At 45.8% G+C, this 24,469-nt stretch overlaps 1 protein-coding gene and 1 pseudogene across 1 annotated transcript; one reads left to right on the top strand and one right to left on the bottom strand.

Moving 5' to 3' along the window:
• The first annotated feature begins 8,405 nt into the window (after positions 1-8,405).
• On the top strand, positions 8,406-8,524 carry LOC6899403 (uncharacterized; annotated as a pseudogene).
• A 12,505-nt stretch (positions 8,525-21,029) lies between these two features.
• On the bottom strand, positions 21,030-22,820 carry LOC117184871 (uncharacterized). The gene is made up of 2 exons (XM_033383965.1): positions 21,512-22,820; positions 21,030-21,441 (listed from the first exon to the last, which is right to left on the bottom strand). Exons 1-2 carry the CDS (start codon positions 22,592-22,594, stop codon positions 21,412-21,414), a joined length of 1,113 nt encoding a protein of 370 aa, XP_033239856.1. The 5' UTR covers positions 22,595-22,820; the 3' UTR covers positions 21,030-21,411.
• Between the last annotated feature and the right edge of the window lie 1,649 nt (positions 22,821-24,469).

Here is a 24,469-nt window from a genome sequence, read left to right on the forward strand (position 1 = left end):
GGTCTTGGCAGATTAGCTTTGTTACATTTGATCTTAATGCTTTGTACATATTAAGGTGGCTTTCAGTCTTATATCTTTTAAACTTTTTAAAGGCGTCATTTCGTTTAATGATACCCATTTTTATTTCATGGTTGAACCAGGAGTTATCTGTTGGTCTAACGGTCGCTTTCTTGATAGGTACATGTTCATTATAAAGATAGTCGATGTTTGATTGAAGGTGGGCAAGCTGAGAATTCACAGGCGGCATATAATATATTGTTGTCCAGTCGAGCATGTTAATGTCAGTGTCTAGTTTTCTGAGGTCAATGTTCCTAAAGTCTCTATAGAAGGTAACATAGTCATGGTAGTCAGGATTGATGTCGTAGGTCATGAAAATAAAGTCATGTTTTGAATACCCTGGCACTGTGAGTTGATCATAGAGTAACAATTTTCCGGACTGTCAACAAAAAATAAGTTTAATAGTGTGTTTCTGGTTTTTGTAAAGTTTGTGGGGTATTAGGCTTGGCAATCGGCTTGGATTGCCTCCACAGGCGCTCAGGGCGCTAATCACAGACTGCGAGGCCAAGGACACCGGCCTAATCGTTGGGTGCGACGCCAATGCACACCACTGCCAGTGGGGAAGCACTGACACCAACGAAAGGGGTGAGTACCTTTTCAACTATTAACTGACCACTCAGATGGTCCTATTAAATAGGGGGAGTGATCCCACCTTCATTATTAAAAACCGCAAGGAGGTCCTGGACCTCACACTTGCCTCTCATGAGTTACATGGGAACGTATTCTGGAGAGCCCTGGAAGAGCACTCCTTCTCGGACCACAGGTACGTGGAAACCGTATTCTCTTTTTCCCTACCGAGACCAGCTCAATTCCGGAACCTTAGGCGGACAAACTGGGCTCGGTACTCAGACCACCTCTGTCGTGTTCTCCCTGAGACTCCACTTGAGGAGGAGATTTCCAGGGAAGCCACGACTCATTTTGTTAAACTATTTACCGACGCCTGCAATGAGGCGCTCGATAAATCCTGCCCCTCTGGCAAGTGCAGAGGCCGGAAGAAACCTGAATGGTGGAATCCGAAACTGAGGGAACTCCGGAAAGCCTCCCGGAGACTCTTCAATAAAGCAAAGGCTGAAAACGTTGAGCAGAACTGGGCCTATTACAAGGCCAGTCTGTCAATTTACAATAAAGAACTGAGGAAAGACAAACGCGCCTCATGGCGTAAGTTCTGTAGCGACATTGAGAATAACTCAGAAGCCTCGCGATTGCGCAAAGTTCTCTCGAAGACTACACCCACTCTGGGCTACCTGAAGAATGCCGACCAATCATGGACAACGTCCAGCAATGAGTCGCTAAATCTCCTTAACATCCACTATCCGGCTGCGTTGAAAACAGACCACACTACATCGCGGCTCATGCCGTTGCCTCAAGTAATATCATGAACCTGCTAAGCCAGGAGAACATTTCCTGGGCAATCAAAAGCTTCAAACCATACAAGTCTGCGGGACCAGATGACATCATCCCTGCCCAACTGATTCACGCTGGACAAAAAGCCACTAATTGGCTCAAAAGGATATACGAGGGAATCTTCTGCCATGGATATATCCCGGGAACCTGTCTTCATACTAAAGTCGTCTTCATCCCCAAGGCAGGCAAGCCCTCGCACACTGCTCCCAAAGATTTCAGACCCATAAGTCTATCGTCCTTCCTTCTGAAGACGATGAAGCGGCTGTTGGGGATGCATCCCACGGTAAATATTCCGCCTAGTCTAATCTCAGACTCCCAGCATGCCTATCGGAAAGGAAGATCCACCGAAACGGCCCTACACTCGATCACATCGATCATCGAAGCGTCTCTTAACTGTAAGGAGTACACCCTCGTAGCCTTCCTTGACATAGAAGGCGCTTTTAACAACATCCTTCCGACCGCCATCACGGGCGCACTGACGAATCTGGGGGTTGACTCCCGGACGGTGAGCCTGATCGATCAGATGCTGCAATGCAGGACGGTTGAGGCATCACTGGGGACGTCAACATGCACCAGATTCGTCTGCAGAGGTACACCGCAGGGCTGAGACCTCTCGCCACTCCTATGGAACGTGGCAGTGAACGAACTGCTGCGGGAGATAGAGGGGGGTGGCTGCCGCGTGGAAAATTTCCGCAGACGTTGTGTGAGTGCATGACAAGTACTCTCATTCAACTTAATCTTAACTAGATATTCTAGAACATCACACGGACTAACACAACAGAAACTAAAGCTAGAAACAGTGTTAGGATAGGGTGCTGATGTCAAGTTAAGGGTTGGGGGAAAGTCAGGTACAACTAGTTGCACAAATTTGTTATTTATTTCATTTACGTCCATGTCAACTTGAGTGTTTCATGTTTTCTTCCCAATTCCAATATTTTTAATAATGTGCCATTTTTTCTTACCGCATACCGCATTATTAAACTTTGGCGTGTAGACGGCGGTCTTGGCAGATTAGCTTTGTTACATTTGATCTTAATGCTTTGTACATATTAAGGTGGCTTTCAGTCTTATATCTTTTAAACTTTTTAAAGGCGTCATTTCGTTTAATGATACCCATTTTTATTTCATGGTTGAACCAAGAGTTATCTGTTGGTCTAACGGTCGCTTTCTTGATAGGTACATGTTCATTATAAAGATAGTCGATGTTTGATTGAAGGTGGGCAAGCTGAGAATTCACAGGCGGCATATAATATATTGTTGTCCAGTCGAGCATGTTAATGTCAGTTCTAGTTTTCTGAGGTCAATGTTCCTAAAGTCTCTATAGAAGGTAACATAGTCATGGTAGTCAGGATTGATGTCGTATGTCATGAAAATAAAGTCATGTTTTGAATACCCTGGCACTGTGAGTTGATCATAGAGTAACAATTTTCCGGAATGTCAACAAAAAATAAGTTTAATAGTGTGTTTCTGGTTTTTGTAAAGTTTGTGGGGTATTAGGCTTGGCAATCGGCTTGGATTGCCTCCACAGGCGCTCAGGGCGCTAATCACAGACTGCGAGGCCAAGGACACCGGCCTAATCGTTGGGTGCGACGCCAATGCACACCACTGCCAGTGGGGAAGCACTGACACCAACGAAAGGGGTGAGTACCTTTTCAACTATTAACTGACCACTCAGATGGTCCTATTAAATAGGGGGAGTGATCCCACCTTCATTATTAAAAACCGCAAGGAGGTCCTGGACCTCACACTTGCCTCTCATGAGTTACATGGGAACATCGTATTCTGGAGAGCCCTGGAATAGCACTCCTTCTCGGACCACAGGTACGTGGAAACCGTATTCTCTTTTTCCCTACCGAGACCAGCTCAATTCCGGAACCTTAGGCGGACAAACTGGGCTCGGTACTCAGACCACCTCTGTCGTGTTCTCCCTGAGACTCCACTTGAGGAGGAGATTTCCAGGGAAGCCACGACTCATTTTGTTAAACTATTTACCGACGCCTGCAATGAGGCGCTCGATAAATCCTGCCCCTCTGGCAAGTGCAGAGGCCGGAAGAAACCTGAATGGTGGAATCCGAAACTGAGGGAACTCCGGAAAGCCTCCCGGAGACTTCAATAAAGCAAAGGCTGAAAACTTTGAGCAGAACTGGGCCTATTACAAGGCCAGTCTGTCAATTTACAATAAAGAACTGAGGAAAGACAAACGCGCCTCATGGCGTAAGTTCTGTAGCGACATTGAGAATAACTCAGAAGCCTCGCGATTGCGCAAAGTTCTCTCGAAGACTACACCCACTCTGGGCTACCTGAAGAATGCCGACCAATCATGGACAACGTCCAGCAATGAGTCGCTAAATCTTCTCCTTAACATCCACTATCCGGCTGCGTTGAAAACAGACCACACTACATCGCGGCTCATGCCGTTGCCTCAAGTAATATCATGAACCTGCTAAGCCAGGAGAACATTTCCTGGGCAATCAAAAGCTTCAAACCATACAAGTCTGCGGGACCAGATGACATCATCCCTGCCCAACTGATTCACGCTGGACAAAAAGCCACTAATTGGCTCAAAAGGATATACGAGGGAATCTTCTGCCATGGATATATCCCGGGAACCTGTCTTCATACTAAAGTCGTCTTCATCCCCAAGGCAGGCAAGCCCTCGCACACTGCTCCCAAAGATTTCAGACCCATAAGTCTATCGTCCTTCCTTCTGAAGACGATGAAGCGGCTGTTGGGGATGCATCCCACGGTAAATATTCCGCCTAGTCTAATCTCAGACTCCCAGCATGCCTATCGGAAAGGAAGATCCACCGAAACGGCCCTACACTCGATCACATCGATCATCGAAGCGTCTCTTAACTGTAAGGAGTACACCCTCGTAGCCTTCCTTGACATAGAAGGCGCTTTTAACAACATCCTTCCGACCGCCATCACGGGCGCACTGACGAATCTGGGGGTTGACTCCCGGACGGTGAGCCTGATCGATCAGATGCTGCAATGCAGGACGGTTGAGGCATCACTGGGGACGTCAACATGCACCAGATTCGTCTGCAGAGGTACACCGCAGGGCTGAGACCTCTCGCCACTCCTATGGAACGTGGCAGTGAACGAACTGCTGCGGGAGATAGAGGGGGGTGGCTGCCGCGTGGAAAATTTCCGCAGACGTTGTGTGAGTGCATGACAAGTACTCTCATTCAACTTAATCTTAAGTAGACATTCTAGAACATCACACGGACTAACACAACAGAAACTAAAGCTAGAAACAGTGTTAGGATAGGGTGCTGATGTCAAGTTAAGGGTTGGGGGAAAGTCAGGTACAACTAGTTGCACAAATTTGTTATTTATTTCATTTACGTCCATGTCAACTTGAGTGTTTCATGTTTTCTTCCCAATTCCAATATTTTTAATAATGTGCCATTTTTTCTTACCGCATACCGCGTTATTAAACTTTGGCGTGTAGACGGCGGTCTTGGCAGATTAGCTTTGTTACATTTGATCTTAATGCTTTGTACATATTAAGGTGGCTTTCAGTCTTATATCTTTTAAACTTTTTAAAGGCGTCATTTCGTTTAATGATACCCATTTTTATTTCATGGTTGAACCAGGAGTTATCTGTTGGTCTAACGGTCGCTTTCTTGATAGGTACATGTTCATTATAAAGATAGTCGATGTTTGATTGAAGGTGGGCAAGCTGAGAATTCACAGGCGGCATATAATATATTGTTGTCCAGTCGAGCATGTTAATGTCAGTGTCTAGTTTTCTGAGGTCAATGTTCCTAAAGTCTCTATAGAAGGTAACATAGTCATGGTAGTCAGGATTGATGTCGTAGGTCATGAAAATAAAGTCATGTTTTGAATACCCTGGCACTGTGAGTTGATCATAGAGTAACAATTTTCCGGACTGTCAACAAAAAATAAGTTTAATAGTGTGTTTCTGGTTTTTGTAAAGTTTGTGGGGTATTAGGCTTGGCAATCGGCTTGGATTGCCTCCACAGGCGCTCAGGGCGCTAATCACAGACTGCGAGGCCAAGGACACCGGCCTAATCGTTGGGTGCGACGCCAATGCACACCACTGCCAGTGGGGAAGCACTGACACCAACGAAAGGGGTGAGTACCTTTTCAACTATTAACTGACCACTCAGATGGTCCTATTAAATAGGGGGAGTGATCCCACCTTCATTATTAAAAACCGCAAGGAGGTCCTGGACCTCACACTTGCCTCTCATGAGTTACATGGGAACATCGTATTCTGAAGAGCCCTGGAATAGCACTCCTTCTCGGACCACAGGTACGTGGAAACCGTATTCTCTTTTTCCCTACCGAGACCAGCTCAATTCCGGAACCTTAGGCGGACAAACTGGGCTCGGTACTCAGACCACCTCTGTCGTGTTCTCCCTGAGACTCCACTTGAGGAGGAGATTTCCAGGGAAGCCACGACTCATTTTGTTAAACTATTTACCGACGCCTGCAATGAGGCGCTCGATAAATCCTGCCCCTCTGGCAAGTGCAGAGGCCGGAAGAAACCTGAATGGTGGAATCCGAAACTGAGGGAACTCCGGAAAGCATCCCGGAGACTCTTCAATAAAGCAAAGGCTGAAAACGTTGAGCAGAACTGGGCCTATTACAAGGCCAGTCTGTCAATTTACAATAAAGAACTGAGGAAAGACAAACGCGCCTCATGGCGTAAGTTCAGTAGCGACATTGAGAATAACTCAGAAGCCTCGCGATTGCGCAAAGTTCTCTCGAAGACTACACCCACTCTGGGCTACCTGAAGAATGCCGACCAATCATGGACAACGTCCAGCAATGAGTCGCTAAAACTTCTCCTTAACATCCACTATCCGGCTGCGTTGAAAACAGACCACACTGCATCGCGGCTCATGCCGTTGCCTCAAGTAATATCATGAACCTGCTAAGCCAGGAGAACATTTCCTGGGCAATCAAAAGCTTCAAACCATACAAGTCTGCGGGACCAGATGACATCATCCCTGCCCAACTGATTCACGCTGGACAAAAAGCCACTAATTGGCTCAAAAGGATATACGAGGGAATCTTCTGCCATGGATATATCCCGGGAACCTGTCTTCATACTAAAGTCGTCTTCATCCCCAAGGCAGGCAAGCCCTCGCACACTGCTCCCAAAGATTTCAGACCCATAAGTCTATCGTCCTTCCTTCTGAAGACGATGAAGCGGCTGTTGGGGATGCATCCCACGGTAAATATTCCGCCTAGTCTAATCTCAGACTCCCAGCATGCCTATCGGAAAGAAAGATCCGCCGAAACGGCCCTACACACGATCACATCGATCATAGAAGCGTCCCTCAACTGTAAGGAGTACACCCTCGTAGCCTTCCTCGACATAGAGGGCGTTTTTAACAACATCCTTCCGACCGCCATCACGGGCGCACTGACGAATCTGGGGGTTGACTCCCGGACGGTGAGCCTGATCGGTCAGATGCTGCAATGCAGGACGGTTGAGGCATCACTGGGGACGTCAACATGCACCAGATTCGTCTGCAGAGGCACCCCGCAGGGCGGAGTCCTCTCGCCCCTCCTGTGGAACGTGGCAGTGAACGAACTGCTGCGGGAGATAGAAGGGGGTGGCTGCCGCGTGGAAAATTTCCGCAGACGTTGTGTGAGTGCATGACAAGTACTCTCACGAAAATGTCGAAATGGGCAGACAAATGCGGGTTAGGCGTCAACCCGTCTAAAACGGAACTGGTGCTCTTCACTAGGAAGTACAAAGTTCCGGCACTGATTCCCCCAAGACTATGTTGGGAAGCGCTAGTCTTCAGCAACAACGCCAAGTATCTTGGCCTAATCCTCGATAGAAAGCTCGACTGAAAATTGAGCATAAAGGATAGAGTAAAGAAGCCCACAGAGGCCCTCTATACTTGCAGGAAAGCCATCGGAATAAAGTGGGGAATGACCCCCTATATAGTTCGGTGGCTTTACACCGCCATCATACGACCGATCATGCTCTATGGAGTGGTGGTATGGTGGCCAGCCTTAGACAAAAGGACATGCCTCAATACTACTACATGCTACGCACTACTCCAGGGGAAGCCCTGGATACTGTGCCAGACCTCATCCCCATAGATCTCATGGGAAAGAAGGTGGCAACACTTTCCGCACTCAGAATGAGAGAAGCCAGACTGTGGAAAGCGTCCGCGGTTGGGCACTCGGGAATCCTGACGAGACACCCGCAATTACCAGAGAGGACAGATTATTGTACCCCTAGTGATCACCTCTCGACGACTTTCCAGGTATCAATCCCACCTAGGGATGACTGTGAGATGGGCAAACCAGGACCCGCAAATGCGGTTCACTTCTACACTGATGGCTCAAAGTTAGATGGCCGCGTGGGAGGCGGAGTCTACTGCAGCGAGCTGAACATCAGTCACTGCTTCAGGCTCCCGGAACACTGCAGTTTGTTCCAAGCGGAGGTTGTAGCCATCAAGGAGGTCATTTCCATCGTCTCCAAACTACTTCTAGACACGCACTTAGTGAGCGTTTTCTCGGACAGCCAAGCAGCTATAGCTGTATAGACTCAGCAGAGCACAGTGCTCTGCAGTTACTCGACAGAAGCCTCCAGATGGGACTACCCTTAATTTGCAACAGCCTGTTCTCCACGGTTTTTAGGCATTATGAAGGGGCACACGACCATGCGGCATCACAACGGACCTTCTACAGGTCCAAGTGAGCTTGGGAGGGTTTCATCACTCCCCCAGGCTACCGCCTGAACCTAACCTAACCTAACCATTGTTCGAAAGGGAACGGCATTTCTTTTTCTAAATAATTGCATAAATACAGGCACCACATATCACATCCAATCCCTGCCAGCAGATCTTAGTCTAGTCGTTTGAACTAAAAACACATCCTATTGTTAGTTTTGGTCAGTCGAAGGCAGAGCACAAAGGAAACCAACGTTCAGCTCCCAGGCTTTCGCCAACGACCATACTACGCTGAATACATCGGTTCTCGTCCGATCACCGAAATTAAGCAGCGTCGGGCGCGGTTAGTACTTAGATGGGGGACCGCTTGGGAACACCGCGTGTTTTTGGCTTCGTCACCAACTTTTTGCCTTTTGCCGTATGTTCGTTTCGTTTTTCAATTTTTATTTCTCTTTTCTCTTTTTTCGTTTTTATTTTCCTTTAATTATATTTTGGTTAAGGGACTGTAACGTGTCACCTACGCACGTCTGTGTATATAAATCCTGCCAGGCTAGCTGTTATTCAGCGAAGGAATGCACACGCTTTGGGTTTCCGGCCTCTGTTCGTCGGCTATTGGAGTGATGTTCTTGCCCTCCTCCTGCTGGTGGCCTGTACGCATTATACCGCGAATGAAGTAGCGTGTCACGACGAAAATGCTTAACCGGGAGACACTGTTTATCCCTGAATAGAATTGTGGATGTGTGCTGAAAAGGTATCTCAACTCCGCCTCTGGTGTTGTCGAAGTCGTGTCGCCCACCCTACCATGGCCATTCAAAACCGTTCGATTTAATGACGGAATGGCCCCTGTACATTAATACATTATACAGTTTATTCACTTACTGGCTAAAACAATAACATTACCCGCAAATACCATAATATAATCGCCCACATTAAAAGAATAGCTAAATTAAATATGTATATGTATAAAATTCCTACAAATACTTGGCTATGTGTCATACAAATGATATACTAAGCAAGTCCGAAATGGACAAACTAACTTGCTTGCTGACTCCGTAATGTTACGAAACCAATTCGAGTGGGCACTTCTCCCTATCACTCACCGACAAGCCCTAGTTCCCTTGTTTCAAGTTGTAACTTATTAATAACAGAATTTAAGTCCACTCATACCTTTTCTCCAGTTTATGGTTCCATCGGCGACAGCGCTTTCCTCGATGAATACCTAAAGCTGCTGTGGTGGAAAAACACTTAAATGGGCACAAGGTTGGGGGAAATCATGTTTGCAGATCGGCGAGCGTCACGAGAAGCCACTACCGGAATCAAATCTAATTCTCTCCTAATTAACTCCGCACAAAAATCATAATTAATTACACATTTACAAACGCGAATACAATTACTCCGTCAATCCGTTGCTTCCTCTTTTTTTTCTATTTTCTTTCTCCCGACTGTTATCTATGTTTCCTTTCCACCTCCTGGGCGAAAGGGAACAGCACACATTCTTTCCCCTGCTTCTGCAGAGAAAAGGCCAAACGGCCAATCTCCGACGGTGCTAAATCGACACTTTCTCTCCGCCGATCTGCTCGCGACCAAGGGTCGGGCCCTCCTTATCTGCCGCGTCGCGCTCGACTACTAAAGTGCCGACGCCAACGCCTCGGGAAGCCAGCCGCTTGGGGGGACCGAGCGCTCCCCAAATGTCTTCTCCCTCGCTTCTCCGATGGCTGAGCGCTTTCCAGACAATCCCAAAGGTTTAAACGCCACTTTGATAGGGTTGCGGCTGCTGTTGTTTGCTGGCTGGCTTCCTTGGACGATCGAATCCGCACTGATTAACTCGATTTACTAAGCGCCAAGACTACAAATGGGACAACTCTTTATTCTCCTTTAGCCCTTCTCTTCTTTTCCCGCAGCACTTACCCCAATCGGACTCAGCGCTATACGGCTTCTGACGACTGAATAGCCCACTCGCCTTCAACAAAGAATCTCGCAGTCGAATCTTGGATTTAGATATTTAGATTCCCTAGAGTTTTTTTCTTCACTAAATTCTTGCTTTTTCCTTTTCGTCGGACCGATGCGCAACCGACTCAATTGACTTTCACGAGGGAATAGCCGATAGGGACGCCAACGTTCTGGCGGCAAATCCTCTAATAGGTCCCTGGATGCATTTTCAACAGAGAAAGCCTGACGTTTTGACCTGTTACCGACTTTTTGGGTTTCCCTTGAACCATCGTTCGCCTGCCACTCTGAGCACTAGATGGCGCCACAAAAAAACTCAGCATTTCCTGCTACAAGATCAGGCTTGGGGGTCACACTCCCAAGAATGATAACAGGACAGCTTGAAGCAGTTGTTTTACTGACGAAGATCTTTCGCGTGAAACCGTCCTACGTAACGACCCTGCAAATCCTCTAACTCATAGTAGGCCTGCCTTCAGAAAGGCCGGACCCAACTTCGCGCTGTACCCTGACTGAAAATTGCTCTGCCTGAAATTTCTTCGGAACACCTCCTGGCCGACATTGTTGGATATGTCTCTCGACCGTAAGTTATACTGCCGTTCATTCTTATCGTTCTGTTTTTTCATGACTTCTAGAGCATTGCTTCGAACCAAGTCTAATGAATCCTCCCGAGAGAAAACTGCTGACCTGTCGTCCATCACCCGCAATGCTCTCAGAAGCTTGTATGTTGCCCCGAAAGTGATGAAATGCTGTCCGAACACTATATAATAAGGAGTTGCATTCAGACTTGCATGCACCGCCGAACGCAATGCGCTGCAAATGCTGCTGAGGTGCTCCTCCCAGTCCTTCTGATCCTCGCGCACATAAGATCGGATTGCTGCAATCACCGAGCGATTTACACGTTCGGCAGCATTAGCTTGGGGTGCGTACAGGGCCGTGAAAGTGTGCGAAACTTTATATTCCCGGAGTAGCTTTTGGAATGCCTCAGACTTAAATTGTGTGCCATTGGCGGATACTATTGTCTCCGGAACCATGAAAGCATGAAAAAGATCTTGCTGCATGTATTTGACTACCACATCCATAACACATATTTAGAATAGTGATCGAGGACGATAAAGATGCCTATATGTACACTTCTTGAACGGGGATGTGGCCCCAGGAAATCTACATATAATTTCTGGAAGAAACGTTGTGACTCGGGCGCAATTCCAATATTCGCTCTCTGGATTGTATTGGGGGTCTTGGTAGTCTTGCACACATCACAAGCCTGGATATACTTCTTCACATCGGCAACCAAACCAGGCCAGTAATATTACCGCCGAATCCTTTCTAGGGTTTTGTGAATGCCTCCATGGGAAGCCAGTGGATTGTGCGCGTTACGCAAAACGTCAACCACTAACCCTTGAGGAATCCAGAGTTTCCAAATGAACAAATCATGTAGCACCTCTCCTGATGCGTGATCTGACCTACGATACAACAAGTTATCTACAATTTTGAGATCTGGCAACTTATCAATATTGGCCCTAACCCTTTCTACGATCTCCACGTAATCTTCTGCCTTGAATTCTGGCGATTCCAAATCCACCAACAACCAAGTGCTCGCGTCTAGAGTCGCCACTTCCTCCTCATTTACGCGAGAAAGAGCATTCGGAACCAAATTAAGCCTGCCGCTACGATGCTCGATTTTAAACGAGAAACTCTGCAGCTTTAATGCCCATCGGGCTAGACGTGAGTATAAGTCAATTTGTGACATGAGTCACTTTAAAGAGGCGTGATCCGTGATCACAGTAAATTCATGCCCCTCGATGTAAGCTCTAAGCCTATTTATGCAAACTATTGCGGCCAGACATTCTTGTTTGGTGACCGAATAATTCTTTTGGGCTTTGTTGAGTTTTTTCGATACAAACGCAATCGGATATTCGTCCCCCTCCGGCGTCTTCTGCACCAGCACTCCCCCAACGCCTGTCTTGCTAGCGTCGCAGTGAACATAGAATGGTTTGCTAAAATCAGGACTACGCAAAACTGGTGCTGAGCAAAGCATCTCCTTCAACTTCTCAAAAGCCTGCTGACCCTCTGGAGTCATTGAAAATTTCTGTCTGGGTTTGAGCAAGTCCGTGAGAGGCGCGGCTACCGATGCGAAGTTGCTTATAAACTTCCTGTACCAGCCTACCATACCTAGGAAGCGACGCAAAGACTTTAGGGATTTTGGCAAAGGAAAATCGGACATGGTCGAAATCTTATCCGGATCTGTACGGATCACCCCTTCGCATACTATATGCCCCAAAATACCGCACTGACTTCATGCAAAACTTGCTTTTCTCCACATTCAGCGTTAACGCTGCCGCTTTTATGTAACTTGCCACTTCACTCACCACCCTCCGATGTGACTCAAAACTGTCCGACACAATCAAAAGGTCGTCCAGGTACACAAAAACTTCATTTCTTAAACTGGCCGGAATTACCTTGTCCATCAGCCTTGTCATGGTCTGCGAAGCATTAGTGAGACCAAAAGGCATTACCTTATACTGGTAGAGAGGTTTCCCCGGAACCGTGAACGCTGTTTTATCGCGTGAGCTCGGCTCTAAGGGAACTTGCCAATAGGCATCCTTAAGATCCAGGCTCGAAATAAACAACGCCTTAGGAAGACATCTTAGAATCCCATCAATTTGTGGTAACGGATACGCGACTTTTTTGGTCACCGCGTTAACTTTCCTACTATCTAAACATAGCCTCACCTTTCCTGGCTTCTGCACCAATACTACCGGTGATGACCACGCACTATCGGATTCCTCTATCACCCCTAAGCTGAGCATCCGATCTATCTCCTCATATAACAATTTCTCTACCGCAGGAGATACAGGGAAGTGTCTCTGCTTCACGGCTTTTGCATCACCTACATCAATTGAATGCGAAAGCAGAGCCGTCTTTCCTAGACCGGAAACGGAAAACAAAGGAAATAAATTGATGGTCGCTTGCAACTGGTCCATTTCCCCTCGGCTGAGGTTCTGCGCTTCATGAACTATCTCTGCCAGCAACATGCTGGGTGGTAATAAATCGAAACTTGACCAAAAATCGATCCCTAAATACAAGTCCTGGCTGAGCGATGGAATAATGTACAGCTCAAGGTCCTTCACTGCACCCTTATACTGCACCGATGTCCGCAATCGTCCCACTACCTCTTGCCTCCGTCCATCCCCAGTGGAAGCATTTACAACTCCTCTCTTAAAAGGAATTCGGCTTTGGATTACGCGTTCTGCTAACTTTCCGCCTATCACACTCATAGCTGCTCCGGTGTCCAATAGACCAAGGACCGTTTGATCCAACAGGCGAACTTCCGCATATGGACGCTTGTCCTTCTGCTTGTAACGAATGCAATTTATCGCTTTCGCCGCCTGCCGGAACGCTCTCATCCTTCTTGCACTCCTTGTGAGGTACTTGTTACTGGGTTGTTCGTTGGTGAAAAGCGAATGGGATCTGGCATGGACTAGTTGTGGCCAGACTAAAGCTTGGTGTATGTCGGATTCTGATTTCTCAGACGGAAGCTGGGCGGTAGTTTTAAGTATCCCTACTGGGATTTCGCCTCTGCACTCGACTGCTTGCGCTGAACACTGACCGGCTGGCGAGGCTGGGTGTTCACTATGCCGTTTTCTTGTCATTTGCTACACGACGGCTTATATTTATTAGGTGCTCCGCACCCAAAGCAAAAAATTTTCCTTTTGCTATCGCAATCGTGGTAGCGAGGCCCCTCCTTTCGGCAGTTCCAGCAACTCAGTGCCATGGCTGCCACCTCGTCCTCTTCTTCTACATCCGAGAATTCGGAGGCCTCCTCCAATTGGGCTTCCTCCTGTTTCCGGAAAGGAATCAATTTCTGGTACCCATGACTCCGCCTAACGTCGTCGAGAAAACCCTCCCTTCTACGACAGACTTCTCTCAAACGTTCGACGGAGTCGATTTGGACATTCAGGAGCTCATGTCTAATTTCAGGTCGCAAATTGCGCCGTAAAGTTTCCACAATCGCTTTCTCTGACATGGGAGTTTCCAAATCATCCATCAGCTGTATCAGGGCGTCGTGGAAGGAATCGAAATTTTCTTTTTCTTTTTGCTTCCTGTCCCTTATCGCTTCTCTGATATCCACATCGGTTCGAGAATCGCTAAACTGCTTTCTCAGGGCTTGGCATAACCGGTCCCATCTCATCGATCCGGAAGTCTTGTGGTAACGCCAATAAAAATCTCTGGCCTTTCCGTCAAAAAGCAGGCTGGCGTTACTGCACAGAACTGGAAAATTTCCCTCGAGAGTCTGATGCGTCAAAGCCTCTACCCTATAGAGAAAATTATCAATGCTCAATCCTTCTTGGGTCCCATTAAAACGTAATTTCCAACTAATGAGGATATGGGCGACTTTGTCCGGTCGCTGACTCAGATCTGAGACTGCACTGCTTGGACGGTCGTAGCTCGGAAACTGTGCTGAGTACTGACTATTCAGTCCCTGTCGGAATGTTTCCTCCACTTCTCTGTCCCTATTTTGTTGGACCGGATTATCCGCTTCCCCACGTCTATTCCCTTGAGGAATGCTATTGCCAGTCTCTTGGAAATGTGCTGCTATGCTGGACTGAATGATTTGAGCCATTTTGTCCGTGAGCTGGGCTACCACCTCGTTTTGCATCGTGCTGATGGCCTGTGTAACCATGCTACTAACTCTTTCAGCGGTTATGGCTGCTGCATCGTTTTGCTTGGCCTGGGACCTGGTATTATGAGGAATACTTCTATCGACGCATAGCGTCTTGCATGTGGGACAGGTAGTATGGGTCTTGACATGTGACTCAATACAAGTTTTGTGAAACTCGTGGCTGCACTTTGTTTTCAATGTAGGAGCCGAGGCCAAAGTTTTCCCAAACAAAAAAAAGGATGTCACAGCGTTGATGGTGTCACACCTGAATAGGTGTGGCCCCACGTTGGGCGCCAATGTTTAATTATAATACTATATCTATGATTCATAATTGTAACGTGTCACCTACGCACGTCTGTGTACATACACATAGATATAGTATCATTGATATAGTATTATAATTAAACATTGGCGCCCAACGTGGGGCCACACCTATTAGGTGTGACACCATCAACGCTGTGACATCCTTTTTTTTGTTTTTAAAACTTCCCGATTAAGCATAGACGGCATTGACCAAAATTGTTTCTCTGGAAGTGGTCATTGCTCAAGAATATCTTCTTTTCTCAACACCAAGTAGAGGGCTCGTCAGACGATTCGGAAAACGGAAGCAGAAGTTTTGACTTTTCATCCGGCCACGTCTGAGGAGCGTTTCGAAAAGTGTATCGATCTTAATAATGCCCTACTTTTTCTGAGGCAGGAGTCTTAAACATGGTCTTTCGGGCGCATAGGACTGCAGAGGGAATCTCGTTTACTTACAGCCTGCCCACGGCTGAAGGACTGTGCGGAAGGCTAGGCTAGGATTAATCTTGATTATAGAATTCCGTTGGCCACGAGTGAAATCAGAAGCAGCATGCTCATTTTAAGTGTAGAGTGCCGAGCCGAGATGTTTGGACGACAGCGGCGCGAATCAAAGCAGCAGCTGGCTACAGCTCGCGCATGCAGTTGTTGTTGGTTTTGATTAGACAGCGACAAGTGCAAGGCGTCTGCTCGCGTACACATTCTTTTCATTTTCTTTTGTGCTTAGGAATTGGGGTCTCAATTAGCATAGGGTCCGTTTCGCATGGGGATTAGCTATGCGTAAGGCAAACATTTTTATGACTTTATTTTATCGTATCATTTTCTTTGCGCTCTATTCTTGTGGTTTACATTCCATGTGTGTTATTTGGTAGGGCTGTTGATTTGCTAGCCCTCTCGCTGTACAAGGGAAGCGAGACTTGAGAACAGCTGTGGCGTTTGCTGGGCCATTGACCCTAAGTTGGCAACGTAGGAAGCTATGAATTATAACACGAGGAATCAGTTCTCTTTGCTATTTGAGTTCACGTACAATTACTTATTATTTTTGAATTTTTAGGTAATTTTAGGTTTGCTAGCATAAGTTATCTGACTTTTAACTAGAATGCTTAATTTAGTTTTACTATTAACACATTTTTAACTTTGGTTTTGTCTGCGTTTGATAAGTAAGTGTTAAAGTTTTGTCGTGTATTTTTTGTGGGATATATTTTTTGTCAGGAAGTTAGGAACTAAGTTTGATTTATTTTTTTACAATGGAGAACCCCGATAACGAGCCTGAACCGGCTCCGGCGCCAAAATGCCAGTTGTGTGGGAAAACTTTAGCTTCGGCTCCTACATTGAAAACAAAGTGCAGCCACGAGTTTCACAAAACTTGTATTGAGTCACATGTCAAGACCCATACTACCTGTCCCACATGCAAGACGCTATGCGTCGATAGAAGTATTCCTCATAATACCAGGTCCCAGGCCAAGCAAAACGATGCAGCAGCCATAACCGCTGAAAGAGTTAGTAGCATGGTTACACAGGCCATCAGCACGATGCAAAACGAGGTGGTAGCCCAGCTCACGGACAAAATGGCTCAAATCATTCAGTCCAGCATAGCAGCACATTTCCAAGAGACTGGCAATAGCATTCCTCAAGGGAATAGACGTGGGGAAGCGGATAATCCGGTCCAACAAAATAGGGACAGAGAAGTGGAGGAAACATTCCGACAGGGACTGAATAGTCAGTACTCAGCACAGTTTCCGAGCTACGACCGTCCAAGCAGTGCAGTCTCAGATCTGAGTCAGCGACCGGACAAAGTCGCCCATATCCTCATTAGTTGGAAATTACGTTTTAATGGGACCCAAGAAGGATTGAGCATTGATAATTTTCTCTATAGGGTAGAGGCTTTGACGCATCAGACTCTCGAGGGAAATTTTCCAGTTCTGTGCAGTAACGCCAGCCTGCTTTTTGACGGAAAGGCCAGAGATTTTTATTGGCGTTACCACAAGACTTCCGGATCGATGAGATGGGACCGGTTATGCCAAGCCCTGAGAAAGCAGTTTAGCGATTCTCGAACCGATGTGGATATCAGAGAAGCGATAAGGGACAGGAAGCAAAAAGAAAAAGAAAATTTCGATTCCTTCCACGACGCCCTGATACAGCTGATGGATGATTTGGAAACTCCCATGTCAGAGAAAGCGATTGTGGAAACTTTACGGCGCAATTTGCGACCTGAAATTAGACATGAGCTCCTGAATGTCCAAATCGACTCCGTCGAACGTTTGAGAGAAGTCTGTCGTAGAAGGGAGGGTTTTCTCGACGACGTTAGGCGGAGTCATGGGTACCAGAAATTGATTCCTTTCCGGAAACAGGAGGAAGCCCAATTGGAGGAGGCCTCCGAATTCTCGGATGTAGAAGAAGAGGACGAGGTGGCAGCCATGGCACTGAGTTGCTGGAACTGCCGAAAGGAGGGGCCTCGCTACCACGATTGCGATAGCAAAAGGAAAATTTTTTGCTTTTGTAGGCCGTTTAACCCGGGAATTGTAGTGACCAATATCGGTGCGTGAGTGAACTGTATAGGTATAAAAACACAAGCCCGGTGATTTAATGTAACTCTTTTTTATTAGCTGCGCGTCCGTCTCTCACAATCGCCATTTACAAAGTGAACTTACTCTCTTATCGATGTTTCTTATCCGATATCTCACTATTGGTATTTCCCACCGAGTGTATCGATGGTGCGGTAAATACCAATGCGCGCTGTATGCTATTTTAAATACTAGTTGAATGCCTCACTAATTATTACCTTGCTACAATTCGGCCATCCTGACCGGAGTGCTCCTGAACTCCTTACATTTAAGTTAGTTTCTAGATAGGTTGATTTATTACAGTTGGGTGTGGTTTACTCTTAAGTTTACGTGTTACAATCATTTTCTTCATTTTGATTCCCTGTGACATTTGCATTATTACCATTTTCAATCCACGGCTTCATATTTGCCACCGCCCAAACTCCTTTATACGGGATCCTTGATTGTTGAAACCCCTCTACATCTTCTAGCAAATACCTATCATTTTTTAACACCTTTGATATCTTATAAGGTCCTTTGAACTTCGGGATAAGCTTTTTAGACACCCCTGTATGAGTGTCGAAATTTCTCACCATAACTAGATCATTATCTACGTACACGTGTGGCTCCCTTCGCTTTGAATTTGTTGCTTGTTTGTTATAAGACTGTATTTTTTCCTGATGAGTGCCTGCTACTGCTCTAATCTTTTCTATATCCCTTGATGTCCGCTGTTCGGTTAGTTCGTCTAGATGATCTTTTAGTAAATCTGAAACCTTTCCTTTTTGTACGACCCCAAACAACATTCTGCTCGGGTGTTCATTAATTGTTCTTTGAATTGTGTTGTTCATCGCGTGTTCTACTGTTTCCACTACCATATCCCAATGTAATCCTTTTTCCGGGTCAACAAGCTTTGCAATCATGGGTCCCAAACTTCTGTTCACCCTTTCTACCTGCCCGTTGGCCTGTGGCGACCCTGTTGCTATCTTTACGTGTTTAACATTGCTCTGTTCTAAGAATTCTTCAAACTCTTTTGACGTGAAACAGCTTCCTCTGTCTGACACAATGCATCTGGGTCTACTGTAAGCTCGGAAATAATCTTTCATTGCAATTACTGCTTCCTTTGTGCTAGTGGTTTTGGTCGTATAAAGTCTTACGAATTTGGTGAACGCGTCTATTACTACTAAAACATGTTTGTTGGCCCTGCCTTTATCGACAGGCCCGAAATGGTCGATATGTACTACCTCGAATGGTCCTGACCCTTTTGGTATGTTGTGTAAAAACCCTTCCTCTTTTCCGTGTTTTGCTGAGTACGCTATGCATTTTAGACAGTTTTCAATGTGTCGCTTGGCTTTATACCTTACGTTTGAGATCCAGTAGCTTTTCGATATAGCGTCAGTCATCTTGTCTATACCGACGTGCCCTAGTTCATCGTGGTACTTATAGAGTACGTGGCCTTCCATTTCCTCGGGTACGCAGAATAGGATAGTATTGTTATCTTTTTTCCTGTATATTATTCCGTTTCTCATCTCATAATGTTTGTGTTCTGATTTCTGTAACGTTTCTCTCAGCTCCATCAGTTTGTTATCTCTGTTTTGGCATATAATTAAATTTTCTTCAAAGGTGTTTGTGTCTACCGTGAGTATCTGAACGGCTCTGCTTAGCGCATCTACGTGTTGCATTCTACTTCCTGACCTGTGTTCTAACTTGTAGTCATAATTTTGTAACTCTAACGCCCAGCGGGCAATGCGTGGATTGAGTTCTTTTTTGTTTAGAGTCATAGTTAGCGCGTTGCAGTCTGTCACTATTTTGAAGGGTATGCCTTGCACGTATACTCTAAACCGTTGTAGTGCATAAATTATCGCTAGTGTCTCCAGTTCAAAGCTGTGGTATTTTGCTTCGGTAATTGTTGTCCGCTTGGAGAAATAAAACACCGGGTGCATTCTGCCATCACCCTTCTTCTGCATTAGAATTGACCCGAAACCTAACGAACTTGCATCGCAATGTAATTCTGTCGGATCTCTGGGATTGTAAAGTGCCAAGATCGGTGCTTCCAACAAATTACTTTTGAGTTGTTCGAAACATTCTAGTTCTACGATACCGAATTCAAACTTCCTGTCTTTTTTGACCAAATCATAAAGGGGCTTAGCTTTCGTAGAAAAATCTTTTACGAACCGTCTAAAGTAAGAACATAACCCTAAGAAACTCTGCACTTCGTTCGTTTTCGTGGGGACTGGGAACCCTTTTACTGCCTGTAATCCCTTCGTATCTGGTTTAATTCCGTTACCCGATATGGAATAGCCCAGGTACTTAACTTCTGACTGTAAGAATTCGCATTTATCAATCCTTAATTCAAGTTTATTCTCTACCAATCGTCTCATCACTTCTTCTAAAATTTCCATGTGACTATCACTATCTTTTGTTGCTACCATAATATCGTCCATGTATATTATAACTTTGTCTTCCTTTACCATATCTGCAAAAATTTTGTTTGTGAATCTTTGAAACACCGCCGATGCATTTCGTAACCCGAACGGCATCCTCAACCATTCGTATTGTCCCATGGGGGTCGTGAACGATGTGTATTTAACTGAATCTTTATGCATAAATACGTGGAAGTATCCATTCTTCAGGTCTAACTTGGTGAAAAGTCTTTTCCCTGACAGTTTATCTAGTAGGTCGTCTATAAGAGGTGTTGGGTAATTGTCCTTTATCATACCTTTATTAAGTGTGCGATAATCGACGCACAGTCTCAACTCTCCCGAATTCTTTTTTACCAGTACTATAGGCGAAACGTATTCTGACTCACTGGTTCTGATGTAACCTTTTTCTGTGTATTCGTCTATCATTTTCTGTACTTGGGCTTTTTCGCTATACGACAGTCTTCTAGGTGGGCAATGAAACGGTTTTTCGTGTTCGAAATTCAACTTCATTTCCCACTTGGTTTGTGGTAAGTTTGGTCTTTCTGCGTTTACATACGCTGTCCTAAACATGTATTTAAGTCGTCCTGCGAGTTCTTGGCTACAATCTGTCCCTACTTTCAACTCCCAGTCGTTTTCTTTGTCTGGATACTGGCTTGGTAGTTCGTTGAAATTGGTTTTTACGCTCTCGCAGGTATCGCTGTCTTCCAGACACTCAACCATTGCAGAACACTCATTTTCTACCTTGCCTCCACTTTCTACTTCATGCTTATTCTCTTTATCACCCTCATCTTTTACTTCACATTCATATTCTCCTAAACACTCATTCTCTATTTTCCACTCATTTTTTTCTAAGCACTCATTTTCTCCTAAACACTCATTTTCTTCTAAACACTCATTTTCTCCTAAACACTCATTTTCTTCTAAACACTCATTTTCTCCTAAACACTCATTTTTTTCTAAACACTCATTTTCTTCTAAACGCTCATTTTCTCCTAAACACTCATTTTTTATTTCACACTCGTTTTTTGTCTCACTCTCCTTCTCCTTGCAAATGTCACTTACAATTTTAAATTTGCATAAATTCATAAAATCCCTACCTAACACAGCCTCATAGCCCATCGACTCGTCTGCCACTACTAGTAATTCAAAGTTGATTCGATTTTTGTTAATAATTACAAAACTGGGTATTTTACCAAAGATGTTAAGTTTGCTATTATTTAGTCCAACATAAGCGTAATCCGCATTTTTATTCAAAATAAATTCAATTGCTCTGTTTTTCTTGTCTTTGTTAAACTTATATAAACTTAAATCATCTTCTTTGATTTCGTTCGAACTTAATCGTGAGCGCTCTTCCACTTTATTTAGGTTATTTTCCGACTGGTGCTCTAGACACGATAACTTCATAAAACTTATTGGGCTCCCTGAGTCGATGAGGCAATCTAAGGACAAGCATTTGTTATTGTAATTGCTAATGTATATATTAAATTTGTATATATAATCGTTATGTACCTTGTACTTCTTTTCGTCACAGTGTGACACCTGGTGACTCATGCTGCCGCATCCGTAGCACGCTCCTCTTTCGCGCTTGGGCTTGCGGCACTCCCCTGCCACGTGGCCCAAAGAGTTGCAGTTGTAGCAGCGAATGGGTGTTGGCGAGGCTCCAGTGTTTGCCCCTTCAGTTGAACCGTACTTCTTTGGCAGCATGATCTTCTCGAACGCCTTGAGTAGTTGATATGGAGCGCCAAAGCACTGCATGTGGGCTTGCCTACGCAGGCCTACATCTGGGATACCTTCGATGACTCCGTCAATAAACTCCTCGTCGTCAATGACTATGCGGGATGCCAGCGACACTTTGGCGTTGAAGTACATCGAGAACTCCTCGCCACGTGCCCATGAACGGGACTCGAACTTGCGACGGAGCAACAGTTTGCTTTCCTTGGGATGGAAAGTGTCTTCCATGACGTTCAACAATTGATCGATTGGCAGCGACATGTGCTCCGGACTCGAATGCAGCCACACCAATGCTTTGTCCTTAAGCTTCGACATTAGCAGCATTAGTAGCTTCTCATCCTTCAGTTTGTTCACTTTTGCGACGGCCTTAAACTGCGCGATCCAAGTTGTGACGTCATCGTTGTTTCCAGAAATGTTGCCATGATATGTTGGCAACATGTCTTTGGCGGCATTTAGCAACATGACGCCAGCGTCATTGTTGGCGGCTGGTGTTGTGTTCTCTCCTCTCCCTTCCTTCTCCCTCTCGCTCTGCAGCTTCAGCAGCTCGATTTGCAGTTTTAACATTTCAACCTCTGCTCGATATTCGCCTTGGTTGTTGTTGTGCCCAGGCGCTTGCGGTGCTTTTTCGTTCTTCTCTTTGCGTTCGCTCTTCGTCGAGTCTTGATCTGCGGCTGCCTCATCTTCCCTCTCGTTCTCGCATGTTTCGGCTGCCGGTGGTCCCTGTCCCCGCAGCTCTACTGGTATTTCGTTAAGTCTCGCTGCCATGGCAGCTTTGCTTCCACCTTTTGGTAGATTGAGGGACTCCAGCCACTCGCGCAGCTGGGCGGCCGAGAACTCCTCCGTGCCGACCAAGTCCGACATGTTTTTTTTTTTCAGCGATGGCGTCTTCGACGGACGAGAAAATAAAAATTTTCGCTATTTTTCACTGGCGGCGATTGATCGTATCCCACTTCTGAAATTGTAGGCCGTTTAACCCGGGAATTGTAGTGACCAATATCGGTGCGTGAGTGAACTGTATAGGTATAAAAACACAAGCCCGGTGATTTAATGTAACTCTTTTTTATTAGCTGCGCGTCCGTCTCTCACAATCGCCATTTACAAAGTGAACTTACTCTCTTATCGATGTTTCTTATCCGATATCTCACTATTGGTATTTCCCACCGAGTGTATCGATGGTGCGGTAAATACCAATGCGCGCTGTATGCTATTTTAAATACTAGTTGAATGCCTCACTAATTATTACCTTGCTACACTTTGGGTGCGGAGCACCTAATAAATATAAGCCGTCGTGTAGCAAATGACAAGAAAACGGCATAGTGAACACCCAGCCTCGCCAGCCGGTCAGTGTTCAGCGCAAGCAGTCGAGTGCAGAGGCGAAATCCCAGTAGGGATACTTTATTTTTACTTATTTTTTTACAATGGAGAACCCCGATAACGAGCCTGAACCGGCTCCGGCGCCAAAATGCCAGTTGTGTGGGAAAACTTTAGCTTCGGCTCCTACATTGAAAACAAAGTGCAGCCACGAGTTTCACAAAACTTGTATTGAGTCACATGTCAAGACCCATACTACCTGTCCCACATGCAAGACGCTATGCGTCGATAGAAGTATTCCTCATAATACCAGGTCCCAGGCCAAGCAAAACGATGCAGCAGCCATAACCGCTGAAAGAGTTAGTAGCATGGTTACACAGGCCATCAGCACGATGCAAAACGAGGTGGTAGCCCAGCTCACGGACAAAATGGCTCAAATCATTCAGTCCAGCATAGCAGCACATTTCCAAGAGACTGGCAATAGCATTCCTCAAGGGAATAGACGTGGGGAAGCGGATAATCCGGTCCAACAAAATAGGGACAGAGAAGTGGAGGAAACATTCCGACAGGGACTGAATAGTCAGTACTCAGCACAGTTTCCGAGCTACGACCGTCCAAGCAGTGCAGTCTCAGATCTGAGTCAGCGACCGGACAAAGTCGCCCATATCCTCATTAGTTGGAAATTACGTTTTAATGGGACCCAAGAAGGATTGAGCATTGATAATTTTCTCTATAGGGTAGAGGCTTTGACGCATCAGACTCTCGAGGGAAATTTTCCAGTTCTGTGCAGTAACGCCAGCCTGCTTTTTGACGGAAAGGCCAGAGATTTTTATTGGCGTTACCACAAGACTTCCGGATCGATGAGATGGGACCGGTTATGCCAAGCCCTGAGAAAGCAGTTTAGCGATTCTCGAACCGATGTGGATATCAGAGAAGCGATAAGGGACAGGAAGCAAAAAGAAAAAGAAAATTTCGATTCCTTCCACGACGCCCTGATACAGCTGATGGATGATTTGGAAACTCCCATGTCAGAGAAAGCGATTGTGGAAACTTTACGGCGCAATTTGCGACCTGAAATTAGACATGAGCTCCTGAATGTCCAAATCGACTCCGTCGAACGTTTGAGAGAAGTCTGTCGTAGAAGGGAGGGTTTTCTCGACGACGTTAGGCGGAGTCATGGGTACCAGAAATTGATTCCTTTCCGGAAACAGGAGGAAGCCCAATTGGAGGAGGCCTCCGAATTCTCGGATGTAGAAGAAGAGGACGAGGTGGCAGCCATGGCACTGAGTTGCTGGAACTGCCGAAAGGAGGGGCCTCGCTACCACGATTGCGATAGCAAAAGGAAAATTTTTTGCTTTGGGTGCGGAGCACCTAATAAATATAAGCCGTCGTGTAGCAAATGACAAGAAAACGGCATAGTGAACA

The sequence above is a fragment of the Drosophila pseudoobscura genome, chromosome X (assembly GCF_009870125.1).
Source record: "Drosophila pseudoobscura strain MV-25-SWS-2005 chromosome X, UCI_Dpse_MV25, whole genome shotgun sequence".
NCBI classification, from domain to species: domain Eukaryota; kingdom Metazoa; phylum Arthropoda; class Insecta; order Diptera; family Drosophilidae; genus Drosophila; species Drosophila pseudoobscura.

What these genes read in the sequence shown, in the direction of transcription:
- LOC117184871 (XM_033383965.1), bottom strand. Translation starts at nt 22,594, where the DNA reads ATGTCGGACTTGGTCGGCACGGAGGAGTTCTCGGCCGCCCAGCTGCGC. An exon ending in GTGACGAAAAGAAGTACAAG is followed by an intron (nt 21,442 to 21,511) that starts GTACATAACGAT and finishes GCTTGTCCTTAG; the next exon opens with ATTGCCTCATCGACTCAGGG.